The sequence below is a fragment of the Schistosoma haematobium genome, chromosome 2, assembly GCF_000699445.3.
Source record: "Schistosoma haematobium chromosome 2, whole genome shotgun sequence".
NCBI classification, from domain to species: Eukaryota; Metazoa; Platyhelminthes; class Trematoda; order Strigeidida; family Schistosomatidae; genus Schistosoma; species Schistosoma haematobium.
In genome coordinates, this window is record NC_067197.1 from 27,463,024 (window position 1) to 27,485,404 (window position 22,381).

At 31.9% G+C, this 22,381-nt stretch overlaps 1 protein-coding gene across 1 annotated transcript in view; it reads right to left on the reverse strand.

Annotated features, from left to right (window-relative positions):
- The window catches only part of KCNH5 (Potassium voltage-gated channel sub H member 5), a 96,107-nt gene that overhangs the window by 4,294 nt on the left and 69,432 nt on the right, over nt 1-22,381 (reverse strand). The window contains exons 4-10 of the mRNA XM_051214781.1: nt 21,018-21,553; nt 19,348-19,851; nt 16,105-16,867; nt 12,719-12,918; nt 9,767-10,019; nt 6,101-6,297; nt 3,468-3,943 (exon numbers count right to left, since the gene is read on the reverse strand). Coding sequence (XP_051067965.1) covers nt 3,468-3,943; nt 6,101-6,297; nt 9,767-10,019; nt 12,719-12,918; nt 16,105-16,867; nt 19,348-19,851; nt 21,018-21,553 — 2,929 coding nt within the window. The remainder of the gene's footprint in view (nt 1-3,467; nt 3,944-6,100; nt 6,298-9,766; nt 10,020-12,718; nt 12,919-16,104; nt 16,868-19,347; nt 19,852-21,017; nt 21,554-22,381) is intronic.

Below are 22,381 nucleotides of genomic sequence, written 5' to 3' on the forward strand. Positions count from 1 at the left end.
GGTTTTAGAAACACATTGAATATAATAGCTATCATGAATGCATGAATCCCAAAAGGCTAAATTCACAAGACGCTTCTGGCATGAAATAAATGTTTCTCCCTGTGTAACCGTACAGGTAAAAAATTTGTTTGTCATAATGATTTGTTGATAGTTGATGTTTAGGAACTTAGAAGTAATATAGATTTATTAGGTCAATCAATATATATAATAACAGTTGTCTAGAGACTGTCTTTTTTTCGTTAGCTAGTGATCCACTGTAGTTGACATAGTGTCTCCTAGATATCTTATTTCTGGAGCAAATTAGTTAAACCGATGAAGATAACATATTGATGAACTAATTCATCACTTAAGATATTAATTTGGTAACCGTTAGAATCCCATATTGTAAATTATAACATCACATATAAACGAACAACATTATTTTTTATTATAATATTGTTCACTTATATATTGTTTTAATTCTCTATTTCAATCATTTCGGTTTTGATCATTAAAAGCCCAACAAACTGATAATAAATCTTCTTCAATTCTTTAATAATACTGTAAAAATATCAAACAGTACAGGGGCGACGATTAAACACAACGTACCTAAACTCCTAACATTTGTTAGTTTAATTAAGAGAGTGTAATACTGAAAACATTTAATGCAATCATATTCTAAACTTTATAGGTGTCAACAGATTTTAGGATTTCTTGGAGTATACTATCATAATGAACATTAACAGATAGCATCCATAATACCTGTTGATTGGCTTAACTGGTGGCTCCGATACTGGGATACTTTTATCTGTCATTACCTTGATATATGCCAATATAATAGATGTCAATAAACTTTAATAATATGTAGTATAATTTTAACCCGAAATATGATTTCACCTATCAATAAGTGAAACATTCATCGAAATATGAGACAATAAATAATTCGTAATACCTATGAGTAGAAATTTCTGTTTTGAATCCATCAGTTCACCTGCTTTGTGGTAGTGACTATTAGGAAGAAATCTACCGAACATTTTGTAACCTTTAAAGCGGTACATTATGTAGCTACTTATATTTTCAAACCTCTACTAACATTAATGAACTTAAAGCTAAAATCTAGTTTGAAAGCCTCATTCGACAGACAAATGACCTTATTCCAGTATCTAATAAAGATTTTGAGCATTTCAAAACAACTCTTGTGGATTATTGCAATCAATATGTAAATAAAACACCTACAATTAGCCGATTACTCACAAAAGAACATAAATCTCAATTATCTGGTCTTCGGAGAAATCGGGACTTAGTGTTATGTCGCCCAGACAAGGGTGCAGGAATTGTCCTTATGGATCATCTTGACTATGTTACCAAAATATCTTCGATATTATCTGATCCTGTCAAATTCTCTACTGAGACCGTTCAAAAAGACACAACTGAAAAAACTGAACAGATGCTAATTAAAACATTAAAGAAAATGAAAGATGAGGCTATTATCAATTGTGACCTCTATGAACACCTCAAACCATCGGGTTCCGTTATACCAAGACTATATGGACTCCCAAAAGTTCATAAGAATAATGTCTCACTACGTCCTATACTTGATATGAACAATTCTCCTTATCACTTGATCGCTAAATGGCTAGTTGACATTCTACAACCTGTTAAAAATCATATCAACAAATACAATTCTCTTGATTCCTTGACTTTGTCGACTCAATTAGAAATATCAACGTAACCGATAAGAAAATGTTCTCCTTAGATGTCACTTCTCTTTTTACAAATGTTCTCCTCACAGAAACCATTTGCTTTTTATGTGACTATATTGAAAACAATAATCTTGAGATGTGTATCCCGAAACATTACCTTAAAGAACTACTTCTACGATGTACGCTCAACGTGCAATTTAGATTTATCGATGTTTTCTATAGACAAATAGATGGAGTTGCAATGGGCTCTCCATTGGGTCCTCTCCTGGCTGATTGTTTTATGGCTAATCTAGAAAATTCGGTACTTCGACCAATAGTTGAGAGATTTCATTTATATAAGAGATATATGGATGACACTTTCGTTATTTGCGAAGAAGATAGTGACCTCAATGATATCCTGAATATTTTCAATAACTGTCACCCATCAATCCAATTCACCTTAGAAGCAGAGACAAACCATGAATTTCATTTTCTTGATATCCGTTTAAAAGGACTGCCTGATGGTTTTTTACAGATATCGATATATAGAAAACCTACTTGGAATGGACAATACACGAACTTCCATAGTTGGGTCCCATTAGGAACTTAATTCATTCTTTATCTTCGAGGATCAAGCGAATTTGTTCCAATGATACAATAGATGGGGAACTATTTTATCTTCGACAGATCCTCATCAAAAATGGTTATCCACCGAGATTCATTGATAGAAACTTGGCACCCAGACTTCATGATAAAGCATCGACAGTAGAGGAGAAAACTCTTTTTATGAATATGGAATTTAAAGGAGACACAGCTGCTGAAATCCTGAATAAACGGATTTTGAAATCATTGAATAAAGCATTCCACGTAGCTAAGCTCCGAATCATTTTTTCTAGCCGACCTACCATTCTGGGGTGTGTTAAGGACAAACTTTCGCTTTGGGCCACTTCAGTGTGTATATGTAAATTTACTTGCTCATGTGGGGCATGTTACATAGGTCGAACAAAGCGATCATTATCCAAACGCATCTCGGAACATTATCCGGCTTGGCTCTTGAAAGGGGAGCGAAAAACAATCACGAGTTCTATACAGGAGCACTTAATCAACTATGGACATATCGCTCCAAAAGACTCTTCGTTTAAAATAATTTACAGAGTCAAAGGAACTGGATCGAAGGGGGTTCGAATCAATATTTTATGCACTGCAGAGGCATTGGCAATCCACAAACTCAAGCCTAGACTTTGCGTGCAGAAACGACTTGTCCAACCTCTCATCCTTCCTTGGCCCTAATTCCCTTAATGGGTATGTTTCTGTTTGTTTTTTTCTGCACTTTTATTTAATTATTATCGATATTTTTTAATTACTATTTTGCACTTTAAACTCTAATCATTTATTATTACTGTATACAAGTTTTTTTATTGTCATTCAGATTATTATTATGACCTTTGTTGTTTGCCGTTTATCTTCCGATCTGTCAATTGGACTATTATATATGACCCATAAATTCTGTTCTCCCTTACTCCTTGATTAGTACGTTAACCTCATTTGTTATTTATTCTCGAATCCATTTTTGTGATGCAATCCTTTCTATCCCTCTATAGACATATATTTCCCATATAACTATATATACGAATGTACAGCTTAAGTAAATGATTTCGTCGAAAAGAAAATTTTCTTAGCTGATTTCCCTTTTTCTTGTTTTAAGACTATTTATGATCATATAAAAACTGTTTTTTAAGTGGTTATTTCCGTCTATATTACAACTTATAATTGAGCCTGGAGAAATTCTTATGTTATTCAACTTACTTAGAAATAAGACGGGCCCATTTTCTAGCAGGATTTTGACCCTTCAATGAATTGGCTGTAACAACAACAGGAGGTTCTGATTGTAGTTGTGAATCAACAGAATTCTTAGGAGTTATTTTAACAGGACTCGATATCGGAGTTGTAATTTTAGGATCATTACTTTGATATATGTGAGTATCATTGCTTGGGAGTGGAGATTTACAAACGGAGCCTGGTTTTTCAGCAGTGCTGTTGACCAACACATCAGAAATACTTGAATTTTCAAATTCTGAACCATCTAATGATGTATTATATGAAACTATTGTACCTAAATACTGCCTAGAAGATAAATCTCCAACTTGACTTGATCGACGAAATCTAGAGATTAATTTTCTCACTGGATGATTTGCTGGCAATGAACTCAGTGGTGGTTCTTTATTTCTTCTCATTGAAAGTTCCATTTCACGTCTTACGTCAGACAACTTTCGAAATATCACCTAACATAAACAGAATAAAATTACATTTCGTAATTAGCTGTTCTTTTACAAAAGCGAATATCATTTAATTATAGAAAGCCGAAGTAGAAATAGCAGGTTTATTGTTTATGTCTGAGACTCCTGCACATAACCGTAAAAAAGGTTAAACCTAGGAATTTTGTGATCTTCCAATGAACACGACAATAAAAAACCCACTGAGTTACATTCGAATTATCTATGGGTTTAACCCCAATTAACTTGTTATTCACATAACAATCGTTCATTATCATTGATTAGTAACTGGATTATCAGCATGACAGATTTCTTGTATTTCAAAAATGGTTTTAAAGTTAGTCATTTGTAAATATGAAATTATCAGATAATCAGATGATTTACACAAAGCTAGGATTTAGAAATATGTAACATCAGATGTAGTTACTGAAAAGTATTTGGCTAACTATTCAACTTGAATTGTGGTGACTTCATTTCAACCATAACATTAAAAATGCAATATATTGTACACTGCTTTTTGTTTTCATTAGGCCTCACAATAGATACACAATAGACATTGTTAGTTGAAATGCTTTCGTTGTTTAATAATTAATTAATGAGAATAGATATAAACACTAAGAAAAATAATTAACGGTAATAATTGCAATCCCATATGAAAGACGTATTATTGATAACAACTATATGAATATTTCATAGTATATATTAGAGAAAATCTCCAAGAAATCATCTATTCAAATAATGAAACATTACTGTCTTAAACTCAAATAATGGTAAATTGAAAGGAACAATGTACACTATAATCGAAACTATTGATATAAAACATCAGTCGACGTGTATTTTTTATGATTTTTAATCATTTCAAGTGCATTTTATAGTAGTCGTATTTCATTACTGACTTACTTATGCCTGTTACTCCCAATGGAGCATAGGCTGCAGACCTGCATTCTCAAACCCACTCTATCCTGAGCCAACCTTTCTAGTTCTGCCCAATCGTCGTTCTTTCTTCTCATGTCTGTCTCCATTTCTCGGTGTAATGTGTTCTTTGGTGTCCCTCTCTTCCTTGTGACGCAGTTGGGTACTTTCCTCAATGTGTACCCTATCCACTTCTAGTGCTTCTTCCTGATTTCTTCCTCTGCTGGGATCTGGTTTGTTCTCTCCCATCATATTAGGTTGTTGCTGATAATGTCTGGCTGACGGATCCGAAATATTTTGCGTAGACAGCTGTTGTATCTTCTGGATGATGGCGTTCGCAGTTCTCCAGGTTTCCGCCCCATACAGTAGAACTGTCTTGACATTTGTATTGAAAATTCTGACCTTGGTTTTGGTTGACAGTTGTTTTGAGTTCCAGATGTTCTTCAGTTGTAGATATGCTGCTATTGCTTTGCCGATCCGCGTCTTCACATCTGCATCAGATCCTCTGTGTTCATCAGTGATGCTGCCCAAATATGTAAATGTTTTTACATCTTCCAAATCTTCTCCGTCAATTGTGATTCGATTGTTGCTTGCTGTGTTGTATCAGAGAATCTTGCTTCTCCCTTTGTGCATATTGAGACCTATTGCTGCTGAGGCTGCTGCTACACTGGTCGTTTTCTTCTGTGCGATAGAAGAGCCTCTTATTTCATTAACCTGGAACATTTGTCTAATCCAGCCTACAAGTACATTATGATGAATTTGAACGACGAGTTCATATTAACCTAGTATGAAATGAATATAATGCTGAAAACCAATAAGACAATTTAACATGTTATTATAATTCACTTACCACTTTTGTGCGTATTCATATAATTAATTATGAGCCGTACATTGTATAAATAATCATTCTCTTTGCCCTCTGGTTTGATCTACTAACTAACAGCTTGAAACTTACTATTACCTAACACTTCATGTTTCAACTTCTATTTTTACAAGGTTAATATTTGTCACGACAAAGATAGATAATTTAAATGACTTGTAATGGCTTTTTGTTTATAACTACTATTTCACATTATACAAATTATTCCAAGCAATTACTTTAGTCATACTTATTCGAAATAATGTACATAAAATGATGAAGCAAAGTCACCTTTTTCAAAACAACAAATATGTATTTTAAAAAAGCATTAGTCAAATTTCTCACCAAAGAATAAAATATACGTTTCCAGGATTATAAACTAACATTACACTTACTCTATTGCATAAATTGTAAGTTAACTCTAAATTTCTTGTAAAACTATTTGCGAATGCATGATAGAAGTTTAAAACAACTCGTAGACGATCCAATCTTATTGTATGCAACGTACAATAAGTCAGCGCTCGAACGCTAGCTGCTGCCGGTACTGACACTGTATTCTTCCATAATGGGTCACCAAAAACATCACCTTTCCCTTAAAAATAGGAAATAATAATACAGGAACTATGATATGGCGACAAGAGATTGATCAATCGCAGTCCTAAACAACAAGTAAACAACACCAAGTGAATTTAAACTTCACCCAATGCACAAGTAGGTGACTGTCAGGACTCAGTGGCTAAATGGTTTACACGAGGGCGTTTGAAGCGAACATTACTGGGCTTTAGTACTGGAGTGAACATCGACTCTGGGATGCAGGTACATCTAGTCAATGAGTCCCAAATAGGACAAAACGCGCATCCTAGATTCCACTGCTAGCCACTATCCATCTTTGCTTATAATGCTTGTGAATTAGGGCAATATCAAGGCAATCCACAAGGGTTCACATATGCCAACAAGGAACTGATCAATTACAGTCCTAAAAAACAATGGGAAGATACAAGCAAACAACAAACAAACAAAAACAAGTGAATTTGGAATTATGATATGTTTAAAATTATCTGAAGTTGCATAAAAACCTATGATAAGTCAAGGATGACAAAACATGAATTGTTTTGATGGTTTGATGAACGTTGAAACCAGTTCAGAAAATCTATTTCTGAATACTTACAAGTGATCATTAGGAAAAATGACGTTTGAATATTAAGTGGAATCAATAATTTTCAGAAGATCTTCTTAGTGAAGATACAAAATACCACTCAATTTGCAATTCATCATTTGTATTTATTAGGTTGTAACTCTGTTGAAATAGTGAATATTCAGGGAAATGAATATGCTCCTTAACTAACAATGTTGATTAGTTTTAGTAGATATTTGAAAATGTTTGAAAATAGGATATTGTTTTACGCTAATTTATTGATAGGTCTGTATTTCACAAAGTGATTTTTCTACGTACTATGCTATAATCAAATAAAATATTGCTGAAACTCGTGAATTGTTTCCACCAGTTTATATACAACTTTGATTAGAATGACTGTAATCCTTGTTCTAGAGATACTCACTGACAAGTTAATGCAATATTAACCCATTGAAAGTCATAAGCATTTTTTCAGCGAGTTAGTATTCTACGGGATGGAGTCGCTGACCCTATGCCCAACCCTCCTCCTTTATTCGAGTTTGGGACCGGTAGCAGCCCCTGGAGGGACTCCAGGTGGAGTTATTGAAAGTCATAACTATTGTTAAATATTCAAAGCTTTTATGATAAGAGCAAAAATTAGCTTATGATTGTTTTAGCTTCAAACTAAAACACGTCACAATATTTCCCAGTTGTAACAGTTTTTCGATTAGTATACTATATTTAGGCTCTACCTGAGATGACAGATGAAATTGAATTTTTTTTAGAATATTTGTTCATTATCTGACAAATTATATGGTGTTTGTTAAACGTTTTAAATGGCAATATATGATGTCTTTAATCCTGTGATATAGTCAGTCACTTGACTAGGGAATCTATCCTTTAGCAACCAATTATTTGTGATTTTGAAATCATTTACTCAGGTAGGTTAGATTTTCTCCTATTCTAATCATTACCTTCGTTTGTCAGTCATTTAGTCTTCCATAGCAAACTAATAACTCCACCAAAGCTAGAATTTTAATTATTCAACACAAAAGTTAATAATTTATGTCTACTTAATACAAAAATAATGAATAAACAATTTTGTGTTTAATTGAAAACAATTTAAAACTAACATTCTACTCAATGAATACACAGACAATACGGTTTTCTATCAACATTTTAATAAGGAACTAAAGTAACCCTACCATATTGTAAAGTGACTTTACCACAGTAATCTTTACATTCCACTCAACATAATACTTTCATTTCATTAATATAACAGAAATTATGAAAATATTTTTATTGTATAAATACTGGATCAATCTATCAGAAGAGAATTCTACAGCAGTCGTTTATTACTTTAAGCACTCAACATCCCAAAAGGACTATAGTAAGATAATTCTACTTCTTTTCTTGTTTGGATATTATCAAGATAATACGACTAGGTATGACATACAATGTAGTTAAAAGTCGATTACATTATTCCATGTTTGGTAAATTATATATATTAACACTAGTTAACATCAATGAGAAAGTATACTATTTTGCAGATCACTTTACATGTAATATGATGACTCTACTATTATTTTTTATATCGTAACTACTTTTGTTAATGTGATTATTGTTTAGGATATACAATCTCAAATTACGAGTAATAAAAAGATAGTCAGCACTAATTAATTTGAAATTCTGTTACCGTGACTTATTCAATGTGGACAATATTCACGGAATTTGAATACATTTTTTAATGATATTTTAAGTCAGTGACAATTACCAACTTTAAATATTCCAAATATTATGTTCATTGATATGTATTCACTAAACTTAAAGTATTTTGATTGGTTGCACTGGGTCTAAAGCAAATACGTTTATCAGAAGAAAACTGGTGTTTTTACTCTAGTTAGCAAGGCAAGAAAAGAACAGGATAAAATAGTTTCATTCACAGTATTGAAGTTGGAGTAGTGTAAATTATTATCAGAGAGAATGAACGTATCAATTAGTATAATTGTACACGATTCTGAATGAAACAGATATGTTACATTTAGTAGATAGTGAAATGTTAGTGAAAATAATGCCTGTAACAAAAAAACATTATATAGTGTGTTACAGTTTATACTGTTGTGTTAAAAACATTTAAAGTCTGAATGGGTTTGATGGAAAAATTTAAATAATTTATTTGTTAGTCTAAACAATTCAGTCATCGGTTTAAAGAATAAGGATTTGGCGGACTTGATTTCTTAATGCACAGAATAAGGTACTTCTTTTATCATGGACCAGAGCAGCAATGAAAACCTGGAAGCATTTAATTTTTTGGGATTAATCAGTGATGAACGTTCTCAATTTCCAAAATTTGGTGTCGGCATTCGATGTTTAGTTGGGTTTTTTTAACCAATCTGCCATGAGAGAGAACAAACCAAATTTCAAATGAAGAGGAAATTAGGAAAAGATGTTGGAGATGGACAGGACATGTATGGTGGAAATCATCACACGGCATCACGGGAGAAGCGTTAACTTGGAATCCTGAAAGAAAACGGAAAAGAGGAAGGCCGAAGAACACACTACGTCGAGAATTGGAAGCAGACATGGAAAAGATGAATAGCAACTAAACAGAGCTGGAAAGGATTGCCCAGGACAAGGTTGGATGTAGAATACTGTTGGGAAGCCTATGATCCTACACGAAGGGTAACAGGAGTAAGCAAGTAAGTATGCTAATGTTTGATTCATGGATTATAATTTCATATCCCTAATATTTGGATTTCATTTGATATATATAATATAATGTGGCCGTTACCCAGGGTCATCACCATCATTTATCACTGGTGATGTTTAGGTCTCTACAGAATATGCTTTTACACTAAAAATTACATTGACTCCAAAATTATTTCATAACAATCACAGAATTATTTTTACTCAAAAAAAATATGAAAAGATACCGCATAATTCTTACCGAGTATCGCTATCACTTCATCATCTTGCAGTACTTCTAAAGTACCACTTGCTATAAAACATAATTGATCAACGCTTTCACCTTGATGACAGATTAAATCACCTGGTGCTGTATGCAATGTTTGAAAGTTAACAGCTAATGAACGTCGACAACCATCACTTGCTAAACGAAATGCAGCATGACTATTGAATACACAACGATTTAAATGAACAGAAATATCTGCTTGCATATCTTTTGGACAATAGTTTAATACCTTAAAATAATCAAAATGTAAATATAATAATCTAATGTAATGTATATTTGAACATTAGAATAAATGATTGATTTCAGTAGAAGGTATAGTATGTTGTCAGTGTAATGATGATGATACAATTATCAGATGAATAGATATATGAAAACTAATACAAAGCATAATTTGTATCTTCAGCTTATTTAGACTTTTTTAACAGAAAATATTGATATTGAAATGAATAAAACTTTCCTATAGATTTGAATCTTTCTTATGTTTACAACACTAATCTTCAATGGTCCCTTAGTACTTATTGCTTAGATGAATCTACGTATAATTGATTATCTATTTATAGTTGATCAATTTCTAATATCTCCTAGTTAAATGGTATTTTTATCAGCCTAATATTAGTAGCTCAATACTTTGAAAAATGTCTTAACTAACATATACTTTTCTTAAGGAGACAAGAAGCTGTCCCAATCGCCAACTGATATATTTTTATCAGATGGGTTTTGCGGATATTATAGTAATTTTAATAGTTGAATTCATGAGTCAATTAAATCTAGACCACTATGGAAAACCTGGAAGCACTGGATGGCCGTTTCGTCCTATTGTGGGACTCCTCAGCAGTGCGCGTCCACGACCTCGCCTTGCTTGGTTCGAAGCCAGGACCTATCAGTCTCGCGCCAGGCGCTTAACCAACTAAACCACTGACCCGGCATCCAATGGTGTTAATGTCTAACTTCAACCAGTCCACGAAATTGAGCGACACATCCACTAATGTCTTCAGTGAGCTACTATCTCACAACAGATTTGGTTGAACTTCACTGGTCACTACTTCTTACTAGAATTCCAGGATATATCTCTTGATGTATTTTTATTGCTTCTTTCCTTAGTTTATGATATAATTAGGTTATAATCTGATATATAATTTTTTATATTTGATTACTTCAAAAGTTATTTGATACATTAATTAATTGTTTACATTATATTGAATGATGCTGTCATATCATGTTCTGATTCCAAATACCAATATAGGATTTCCAAACAAAGTAAACACAATATAGTTACCTAGCTAGTCAACTCTATTATAGGCCAGATAATAAATAATTTTACACTGTTAAAAGACTTCCAGTGAAAATATATTTCACATATGATTTCTGTTTAACATAGCTTAGTTGTCAATTGGATTTAGACCATGTTATATCGTAAACTAAGTATCATTATTTCGGGCCTGACTTTTATAAAACTGTTGATTCATAAATGATAATGTTATAACTTATGGCCTGTGTGCCCTGTTAATGATAACGTAATGATACTGCCAATTAGAGAGCAGTGAATTACTGATCGGACCTATGACGCATTAAACACGTACGAGCAGTCTAGAGCACTTATTGGTCCTGCCTCCTGCCTAGTCCATCCAGTTAAGTCCAGAACACCAATCTCAGCCTCTGCAAGATGAATCATTTATTTCAAGCATACTGGGTTTATATACCAACCAGACAGACCACACCGTAGCATAAAATAGAAAATAACATTTGTACAAGAATTAGCCAAATGTAGCTGTGAATGTGGGAGGTAGTTAGGGCATACTTCAAGAATGGTAAATCGTATAATAATAGTTCATCGGTCAAAATAAAGCTCATAATAAGAGGGACACGAATATGTAGTTTAGTTATTTAATAATTATATGATAAAAATATACGCATAAACGGATCCTAAAAGCTACCATTCATTAGGCTTATCGGGACATAACAGATAAACAGCTTTAAACTAGAATCGTTTGCATCGATTAAACTTTATTTATTATAACAAAACACTGTAACTAGTAATAAGATGAATAGAAAATGAAAAAAGAAATATTAGTTACTATCTGATTTTTATATATATTCATGATTAACTGTTTGTTATCTTATTCGTCACACAATATTTTGTTGAATCAGTTTATTTTACGTTATGTTACTTGTATGCTTGTTAGTATATATGTGGAATAAATTCGAAAAGATTTTGAGTAGTTTATGTAAACAACAGTCAGTTCTAAAGATAAATCATTCTATTCAAGTTGATTTAAAGTTTCTCTACTGAATAGCTGGATATCATGCTAATATCTTATTCTACATAAATTATATTGGAATTATGAGCTATTTAGATCATCGAACTAGTGAGATTATGGTTTAGATTATGTTACTAATAAGGTTTAATATACTACTTTTTAAATAATTAATATAGTAAAACCTTATCTATTATTATTATTATTTGGGAAAATTTTATTTAAATCTTAATCACTGAGATTATTTGAAAAATAATTTTCCTGGAAAATATCTTCTATATACTGGGCTATCAGGGCTAAGTAGCTAAGTGAATAAAGCGAACGGTACGGGGTTAGAATCTTGGAGTGAGCGTCAACTCGTAGATGCAGGCAAATCCGGCTGAAGAGTCTCAAATAAGACGAAACACGCGTTTTTGATTCTGCTGCTAGCCATCATCCATCTTCGCTTATAATTCTTTCAACCTAGTTTTAAGACTCACTGAATTTAATTCGAGTTATTTTTCAAACAAAGTCATGTTACAATTTAGCAAAGATAGTGTAAAATTTAATATAAATGAAATTTTAACAAAGGATCATCTGTCTGTATTACATTAACACGATTTCATTGTGAAACTTATTTCTAGTAAAGAATATTTGTTCTAAAAATTAAAAGTAAAATTTAACAAAAACTCACTTTCACTGTATCAATTCCTTTGGTTACTGACCAAGATGATGTAATATAATCAATAACACGTTCACCTAACTCTCTTGGAACTTCATGAATTTTTAAGAAATCTTTAACCCCTTTCATCATTTCATTGTATCTTGTACGTGTTGCATACATTTGTTGAACAATAGTTGTTACATTCCCGAATATAGTAGCATAAACCAAAGCTGTCATTAAGATAAAAATGTGATGAAATTTATTTGAGTTAAATAATTTTTAAAAAATTTTGTGTTTTTTATATTATAGATACGGTAATCAAATTAGCTTCATAGCCAAAGGATTCACTTTACAGTAATAATAACAGAGAAGGGAGACCAACTGGTTGGATTCAATGGGTTAACAAATAACTCAAAGAGTTTTTAAGAAAGATTATTAGAAATGAACGGAAAACTAAATTACAGTGTTTACCGTGAGATTGGAAGAACGCTATGGTCATCCTATACTGTAGAGAAACATCGGAATAAATTAAAAGAATTCTAAATAAACATAATATAAGCGTGCATTTTCGGGATAATGACACTATAAGATCAGCGTTAATGGAAGTTAAGGTAGGTTTCCAAAATAGGAACAACAGAATATTGTCTACGAGATCAACTATGATGATTGTAATGCAGCTTATGTGGGACAAACTTCAAGACAATTGTGTGTGAGGTTGAAAGAACACAAACACAATGAAACTTGAGAATAGGTTGATGATAGCGTTACATGCTTTAGAAACAGGACTCTTGGTAAATTTTGAAGGGACGAAATTACTTCAAAAAGGTTTTAGCATTCATTAAGATTGACTTCAGAAGTGCTGTATATATGAGGTAATAAAAACATTCTGAACAGGAAAGATGGCATACATGGACAAATAGTTGATCTTTATCTTTATCCAACCTGTTTATTTCAAATGCGTCGTTATTCTGACAGAAATAATCTAGAATATTTTGGCAATACAATTATATATTTGGTGGTTCTCATTTTACATGCACATTGACGATTCAAAAACAATTTCAACCGTCAAATTGCACACTTATTTACCTCACATATGCATATACATACTCACTATCATTCATTACTTTATCTTCACATTATGAACTCTGCACATGATTTTTATCTAACTGACTCATGTTTATCCTACTTACTGAAGTCAACAGCTGAATCTGATTAGATAAGCACAGTATAGACGTCATAGTAACAAATTAAATATTCTTGGATAATTTTGATTATCACCCTGAAGAAGTCCAGATAAGTTCGCTAAACGAAACGTTGAAATTATTTAGATTTCAATTGCTGAGATTAGTTAAAATATAATCTGAATTAAAATCTTGTTTTCTACTCTATCAGGACCGTATTTTCCTTTATACCCTTAAAGGTCACTACTCCAAATTTTATTTTAGCATTCAAATCACTGAACTGGCATTCAATGGTTTACATATTTAACTTTAGTCAGTTCATAATATCGTTTTAACAATCTACTAATCTACTTGCTATTGCGGAGCAGGTTATGTGGGTCATACAAAGCAGTACCTTGTTTGGTTATCTGAAGAGGAATACAAATTGATTAACAGCCTAGTTCTTGAACAAAAGATTAATTCTGGTTACACCCTACTGAATGAATCTTTATTCAAAATCCTTAACAAGTTAAAAAGAATTGACTCTAAAATGGTTCGGGTGAGGAATTCGTACACAGACGAGGGTATAGTAATTCACCAATTCAAATCTGAACTCTGTGGATGAGACAGTCATGCTGAACCCCTTATTTTCCCACGGTCTTAGTACCCCCTTGAATTTTGCAAATTATTTTGCTAATTATTATCTTCCTCTTCTCCTTCTTAATTAGGTAGACAGTTATCTTTATCTTTTATTTTATAGATTACTATCTCTTATATACTTCTAAAACTACTACATAACGTAACCTCCTTATAATTTTCGATTACTTTGCTAAATGATACACCCACTTTTTTGTTCAATACTGCAAAACTTTGATTACACTGAAAGAACAGCCTTCTATTTATAAATCATCATACGTAATAATTAAAAAATGTTTTGATAATCTTTACTATTTTATGCAACATTAATTTATTTTCATTGACTTCTCCTTGAATACATTTGGCTATCTTTGATAGTTTTGTAAAACCCCTCTATTATCTCATAGAATACAACATGTATAAACTGCCTATAAGTATGATTGAAATGTTTCCAAAAAAAATGTTTCTTTGCTGAAATATCTTCATTTTTCCCTCAACAAATAATATTTCGGTAGAACAATGAGAAGATGGAGTTGATTTGAATAATGTGATGTATTTGCGCTATACATTTCGAACAATCTGGTCACACATATATTTGTCAGGGCATTTCGTATGAAAATTAATAAAGGTCAATTAAATGAAAGTTCAGGTAAAAAGTAACAAAGGGGAAAGAAACAATTTTACATCGTATAGAAAGAATAAGAAATTATCGCGTTATCCTAGGCCATAGAATGACTTAAGGAATACCAAGTTAAATTCAAAATCACGACAAATTGTTTTTATATACATAGCCAAGCCTTCAATAAAATTATGAATTCGTGGAGAAGATTTGTAGCTCAGGTGGATGATTTTGATGGAGTTTTGTTCTCTGAGCTGGATGGACCAAACCATCCAGCTCAGAGAACAAAACTCCATCAAAATTATGAATTCGTCTTTGACAGTTTCTATAAAACGTTTTAAAAACTGTATTCATGTCAATTTTGTGCCCCATTTCAATTAATATTTTCAAGATAAGGATAATTTTTGCTGAATTGCTTTTCTAAGAGAAAGAAATTCTATCTAAATTTCAACTATAAAGATAAACTATAATAAACTAAAGATATGACTAAGTGAAATGACTCAGATATGACTCAGTGGTCTAGTTGGTTAAGCGCCTGGTGCGAGATTGATAGGTCGTGGGTTCGAATCTCGCGAGGGGCGGTCGTGGATGCGCACTGCTGAGGAGTCCCACAATAGGACGAAACGGCCATCCAGTGCTTCCAGGTTTTCCATGGCGATCTAGCTTCAACTGACTCATGATCTTAACCATTGAAATTACTATAATGTCGACAAAACCCCTTCTGATACTAAAGATATGAACAAATACCCGTTGTTTTTATTCACTCAACTAAAGAATAATATAAATGAACTATCTAATGTTTCCTTGAATAATCTTTGACATTGAAAATAAAAGTTTTAATTTAGGATTTAAATTAATCATTACAAAGTTGCGTAATCCATTAATGAACTCTTATAATTTCGACTCTATTACAATAATCCATCATAAAAAAAAGATCAACTATTAAAAATGAATCAAAATCATTCATATTCAATAGATCAATTTATCATTAATTCACTTACCACCTATAAGCATACAACATATGGATAATAATTTTTCACTTTCTGTAAAAGCTGCCACATTCCCAAATCCAATTGTAGTAAGTAATGATAAACTAAAATATAATGCTGTTATATAAGCAGTCCATTTTTCTCTAGAATTTTGTAATGGTAAATTTAATGTTGATATATGATGATAAATATTGTTATTTTGTTTATATTCTTGTTGATCTAAATTTATAGTTATCAGTGTATCATTTTGTAATGTTTTATTTACACAAATCTTATTGATTGAACAATTGGTAATATTGATTGATTGATAAAATTGATTTTTCGATTTCATTGATGATGATAATGATGTTGTTGCTGAGGATGAGGATGTTCTAGGTGTAGATGGTATTGATTGTGAATTAGTATTAATTAATGCAAAATTCATTAATGAATTATGTACATTTGTAATATGTTGACTTAATAATTGTGTTTTATTTAAATTTAACATTGATATTGTTAAACTATTATCATATAATGTAAATTCTTCCCAATTTTGTGGTTTTAATGAATCATTATAAATTCTTGGTATCCAACCATAATAAATTTTATTTTCTATATCAAATATACCAACAGCATACCATGCACAAGCAAACCAATGTGCTAATAGAAAAAAGCATAAAATCATTAATAATAATAAAGTGGATACATATTCTAAATATTGATCAATTCGTCTAGCAGCACGTCCTATACGTAATAATCGAATAATACGTAATGCATCCATCAGATAATAAACTTCCTATAAATGAAGATTATAAAATGGATTTTATATTTTCTTTTTCAAATAGAAGAAAGAAATAAACTAAATATTCAGTAAAACGTTGTTAAAAGTATATAATTCATACAAATAGGGTAATAGAAGATGAAATCTTTGGTAAACCATTATTGTACTGTAAATAATTTACTCCACAAAAAGTAGCTTTCTGAATCAATTCCAATTTCTGGTAAATAAAAAAAGTACGAATCGAGCCAAGAAATTTCTTTTCAATTAGTTATGTCATTATGGCTCTACATTAATATTCATGATTTACAAAAATGAAATAATACTCGTCGAGTGGATACGTTACGTAATAATTATATGATGACATATCGATCATAAATTAACATTGAGTAACTGGAAGAAAGAGGATTAATAATAATCAAAGTAATTAATATCAGATGGGTTTTGTGGACATTATAGTAATTTCAGTGGTTAAGATCATGAGTCAGTAGAAGCTAGACCACCATGGAAAACCTGGAAGCACTGGAAGGCCGTTTCGTCCTATTGTGGGACTCCTCAGCAGTGACTGAAATTACTATAATATCCACAAAACCCCTTCTGATACTAATCAACATATGCTCACTAGTGACTGGCTTCAAGAGGTATATCCTGGAGTTCTAGTGAGAAGCAGTGACCAGTGGAGTTCAACCGGGTCAATCGCGAGATAGTAACTCACTGAAGACAATGGTGGATATGTCACTCGATTTCGTGGATTGGTTGAAGTTAGACATTAACACCGCTGAATGCCGGCTCAGTGGTCTAGTTGGTTAAGCGCCTGGCGTGAGGCTGCTAGATCCTGTGCTCGAATCCCGTGAGGCGAGGTCGTGGATGCACGCTGCTGAGGAGTCCCACAATAGGACGAAAAGGCCTTCCAGTGCTTCCAGGATTTCTGTGGTGGTCTAGCTTCAATTGACTCATGATCTCGACTTTTGATCATTAAGTAACAAAATTTGATCCGTTTTTAATTTAGGATATGTCCATAAGATCTTATAAAATATTTTACTCTTCATTTAAGAAAATAATTCAACTTGATAAATTTGTTTATTGATCTACAGTAGAAAATACACTAAATTCATTTGACTGTCATAAATTGTATGACGAAAGTATAAATTATTTTATAGGTGAAGATACGACCAATATTTATGGGTAAAAAGAGAAAAGGAATTATTTCCCAAAAAGAAAGATGAATTTTTCTACCTAAATAATTTGAGATTTTAAAACTTTCTCTTTATACCTAAATAAAAAATTATTCAATATAATTTAAAACTAGTTAGAGAGAAGCGAAATTATTGATTTAATGACAAAATTCATTTACTATAGAGGAGGATTATCAGTTCTTGTTTTTTGGTTTATTATTTATCAAGTTTTAACAGTTATGCTAAGCATTATTGTTTACTAACATTTATCAGAAGGGGTTTTTCTTCATATTATAGTAATTTCAATAGTTGAGATCATGAGTCAATTGAAGCTAGACCACCATGGAAAACTTGGAAACACTGGATGTCCATTTCGTTTTTTTGGTAGGTCCTGGGTTCAAATCCCTCAAGGCGGGATCGTGAATGCTCAGTGCTGAGAAGTCCTACAATAGGACGAAACGGCCGTCCAATTGTTCCAGGTTATCCATGGTGGTCTAGCTTTAATCGACTCATGATCTCGACTATTTATCAGAACTGTTTATTCAGAAATACGTGAATTGTGGTTGAATGCACAATATTAGAAAAAAACAAGCAAAGAATTTAAATGAAGAATTTGAATATTTCTGTGTACAAGTATAATGTTTGAGTAATACTACAGAGATGCTAAACACAATTATAATTTTGCATTCGGAAAGAATAGACTGAATTGAGAATAGATAATTTCTATTCTGAACCACATGATTTTTCATTATCTTAGAAATCTTGTTAAAATTGGTTATCATCACCGATTGATTTTAATAAAACTACAATGAAAATTACAACCCCTCCGTGTTTCATTGTGATTTCATGTAGACAGTTAAACTTCTTGAATGTTTTAATCCATAACAAAAAATATACTATAGAGTATTCATTCAATGTTTGAAGAAGAATAGGTAGTAAGCTACAATTTAACATTCCTAAGACCTGTTGACGATACTACAAACTGTAGTAATTATAAGTATAAGCTTTCTTAATCATATCAAACCGGTGTTCTAGTTTTATAGACTACTTCTGTAGAGTAAATGTTTTCCTTTACTCTCTTGAAATAAGGTCTGATCATGTTGAATAAGTATAAATCCTATTAAAACATGATTTTGAGTATGCTTCTCATGGTTGTTAACAACATAGAAATTAATTATCTGTAACAGGAAATTGTGAGTGATTGTGTCTGGTAATTCAAATAATTTTCTTGAAATGAGCTTAACAAATTCAAACCTATGATAATATACATAGTAGCAAAGATATTAGATAATATGATGTAACTAATAAATTACTATGACTCACAGTGTTATCTACAGGCCAACAATATTTTAAAATCTCATATGGAAGACAAGCCAATAAATCTAATGTAAACCAACCGCTCAAATAATTCATTCGAATAACTGGAGGATCAGCAACCACCTCACCACCGGCCCCAACAAAAGATGTATGAAAATTCAATACAATATCTACACCAAAAATAATATCAATAATAGCGTCCATTATAGTTAACAGCTCTAAAGTTGTTGGATGGATCCATTCTTTTTGATTATTTGTCCGTACAGTTAAAGATTCAGAGGAAGGAATCCATGCTGGTCGAGGAATAACTGCAACTCTTAATGGTACAATGATAGCTGTGTAACCAGTGAGCAATAAGATTGTCCAATCCCATACAATTCGAAATACTGAATAATGTAAAAGTACATGTTTAGGTGGACATGGCGGTTCTGGACGATAACGCGGAACTGATTCAGGAGCTGACCATTGATTACTAAAAAGATCATCCACATCCCCATTTATATTTGTGCCCTATAATAACAATAAAACATTTGAATCAAATCAGTAAGTTCAAATGTTTTTTTTTCTAAACTGATTATTTAAGAGATATCAATTGAAAACTGTTATGTATAAGTAAATGTACTTTTGAAATTTGCATCCGTAAAATTTATTATACGCTTTATTTGTAAACATTTAGAATTATAATATGTCTAAAATCTATGATAAAAAATTATTGTTCGGTTTTTCAGTTTTTCAGTACTAGGTAAATCCAGCTGACGAGTTCCAAATAGGAGGAGACGCGCGTCCTGGATTCTACTGCTAGCCACTATCCATCTTTGCTTAAAAATCTTGTGACTTAAGGCAATATCGAGGCAATCCACACAGGATGCACATATGCCAACAAGAGACTGATCATTTACAGTCCTAAACAACAATGGAAATATACAAACAGACAATATCAAGTGGATTATATTTTATGTATCATTTTTTACCAAACATTTTAATATCATTTTGAAAACATTGACTTTCTTAATCTAATCGCTTTTACTTTATAATAACATACATCCTACTTATTTTGTAGAACATGTAAATAACTATCAAGTACTTCAACAAATAAAACTAGCAATAAAATCAATATATATAGTTATATCGTCATTACGAACAGACACAAATGCCCTGGTAAGGCCGAGAGTGAGGTGGGCTCTTCCTCCCTCTCGAAGTTTTCTCACACGACCACGCGTATACAGCCTCTGCCAGGGAAGTCCTACTCACTGCTTTCTCGTGGCGAGGGCGTTTCTTACGAAAATGAGAGGATGAAAAGCGAATGTCCGGCACTTTAACCGGATCCCAAACCAATGGTGCACATGGGCTCCAGTATCCTGCGGGAACAAATCGCGAATGAACCAATTGTTGGTCACCGGCTACCATGGAACTACATCTCCTCTAGATGCTCCACTGCCTTGTGGATTAGACCTTTATGTCAAAGGCTCGGGGTATGGCTCCCCTAAGGAAATCACCTGCTTCGGTCTGGGCACCCGGTCAGTATCACAGCCCATACACAAATATGATGAAATTTTGTGTGGCGAATTTATATTTGGTGCCCTTTTGTGCCAATATTTATGTATCAAAATGACACAATAAAAGTATCCGTTTAGAAAATTTATCAAAATTATTATTATTATCATCATTTAACTTACTTTGATATTTCCAAGCTTCTTTGTATTCAATATGGTATTGTTCGATTGTTTATTTATTCTTTTCTTAAATATATTATATTTATGCTTTTTTGATTTAATTTCTAAATTATATAAGTTTAATTCACCAGTTTCTAATTTATTTAATGATTTCACATAACTACTACTAATTATGTTGGATGGTAAATTATTAATATTATCTGATGTTGAAAAATGATGACAAGATTTAGTTGATTTACGTTGACTGCGTTGTGTTAATGGAATAATCAATTCAATTTCATCGTTTGTATTACTATTACTATTATTATTATTATTGTTATTATTATTATTGGTGAACTCATTTGTGTTGTTTACATTTTTATCAGATCCAAAGAATTGTTGATGTTGTTGCTTTTCAGTGGATTTTGATTGAACACATTGAATTGTTTCATTCTCAATATTTAATTGTGGAGAATCTATTTGTTCTGGATTACCTGTAATTGAATCTTCAGCTTTCTGTCTTACCATAGCAAATACAAGACGTGCAAATTTTCCCCAACCTTAGCATAAATGAATGTAAAATGAAATCTAATTAGATTTTATTTTCTACAATATTTAATGTTAAGTTCAAAAGATTATTATACCAAAGAAATTGAAAGATACCTAAGATGACCTTGATATATTCACATCTCTCATTTATGAATGTGCAGACATGTGAGTAATATTTCGAAATCGCTTGGTAAAATATAGAAAACTTGGAACTTATCCATCCTGTTTACTAGGTTTATGAATATTTTGAGGTTTCATAATTTTTTTATCAGCCTTATAATTAGGTTTGGTTAATACATACACTTGTCGATTGAATGTTATAGCGATTTAAGTACTTCTTAGAAGACAACAGATGAATTTCAAGTCATTTTAGTACATACATTAATTCAAACAATCAGTGCTGATCTTGCCCATATTTATCTTAATATCTGTAAGCTCAAAATGAATTCATGTTATAGTGTATCACTAATTGATAACTAATTTTTTAGGACCAAAATGAAACGCGTCAAAGTGATATTTATTAACACATTTCGAATTGCAACTCGTAAACATATCACATCAATCTGTATTTGTGCAGTATTTATTGTTTCTTTTACACAATGACATAACATATTTGTTTTCACCACTATAATTTATGTTATATACTGTGTGATGTATCATCCTATGAATTATTTGTTAAGTCGTTTTAAACCTAAAAGTTGACACAGTATTGTATAACTTCATTATAAGAAAACATTTGTTAGATAAAACAGTCAAAACTGAGATGTTTGTCAATCATACATGTGGGGTTTTTGGAGATTGTATTGACTTAGTAGTTGGATCCATTAGTCGATTTAAGC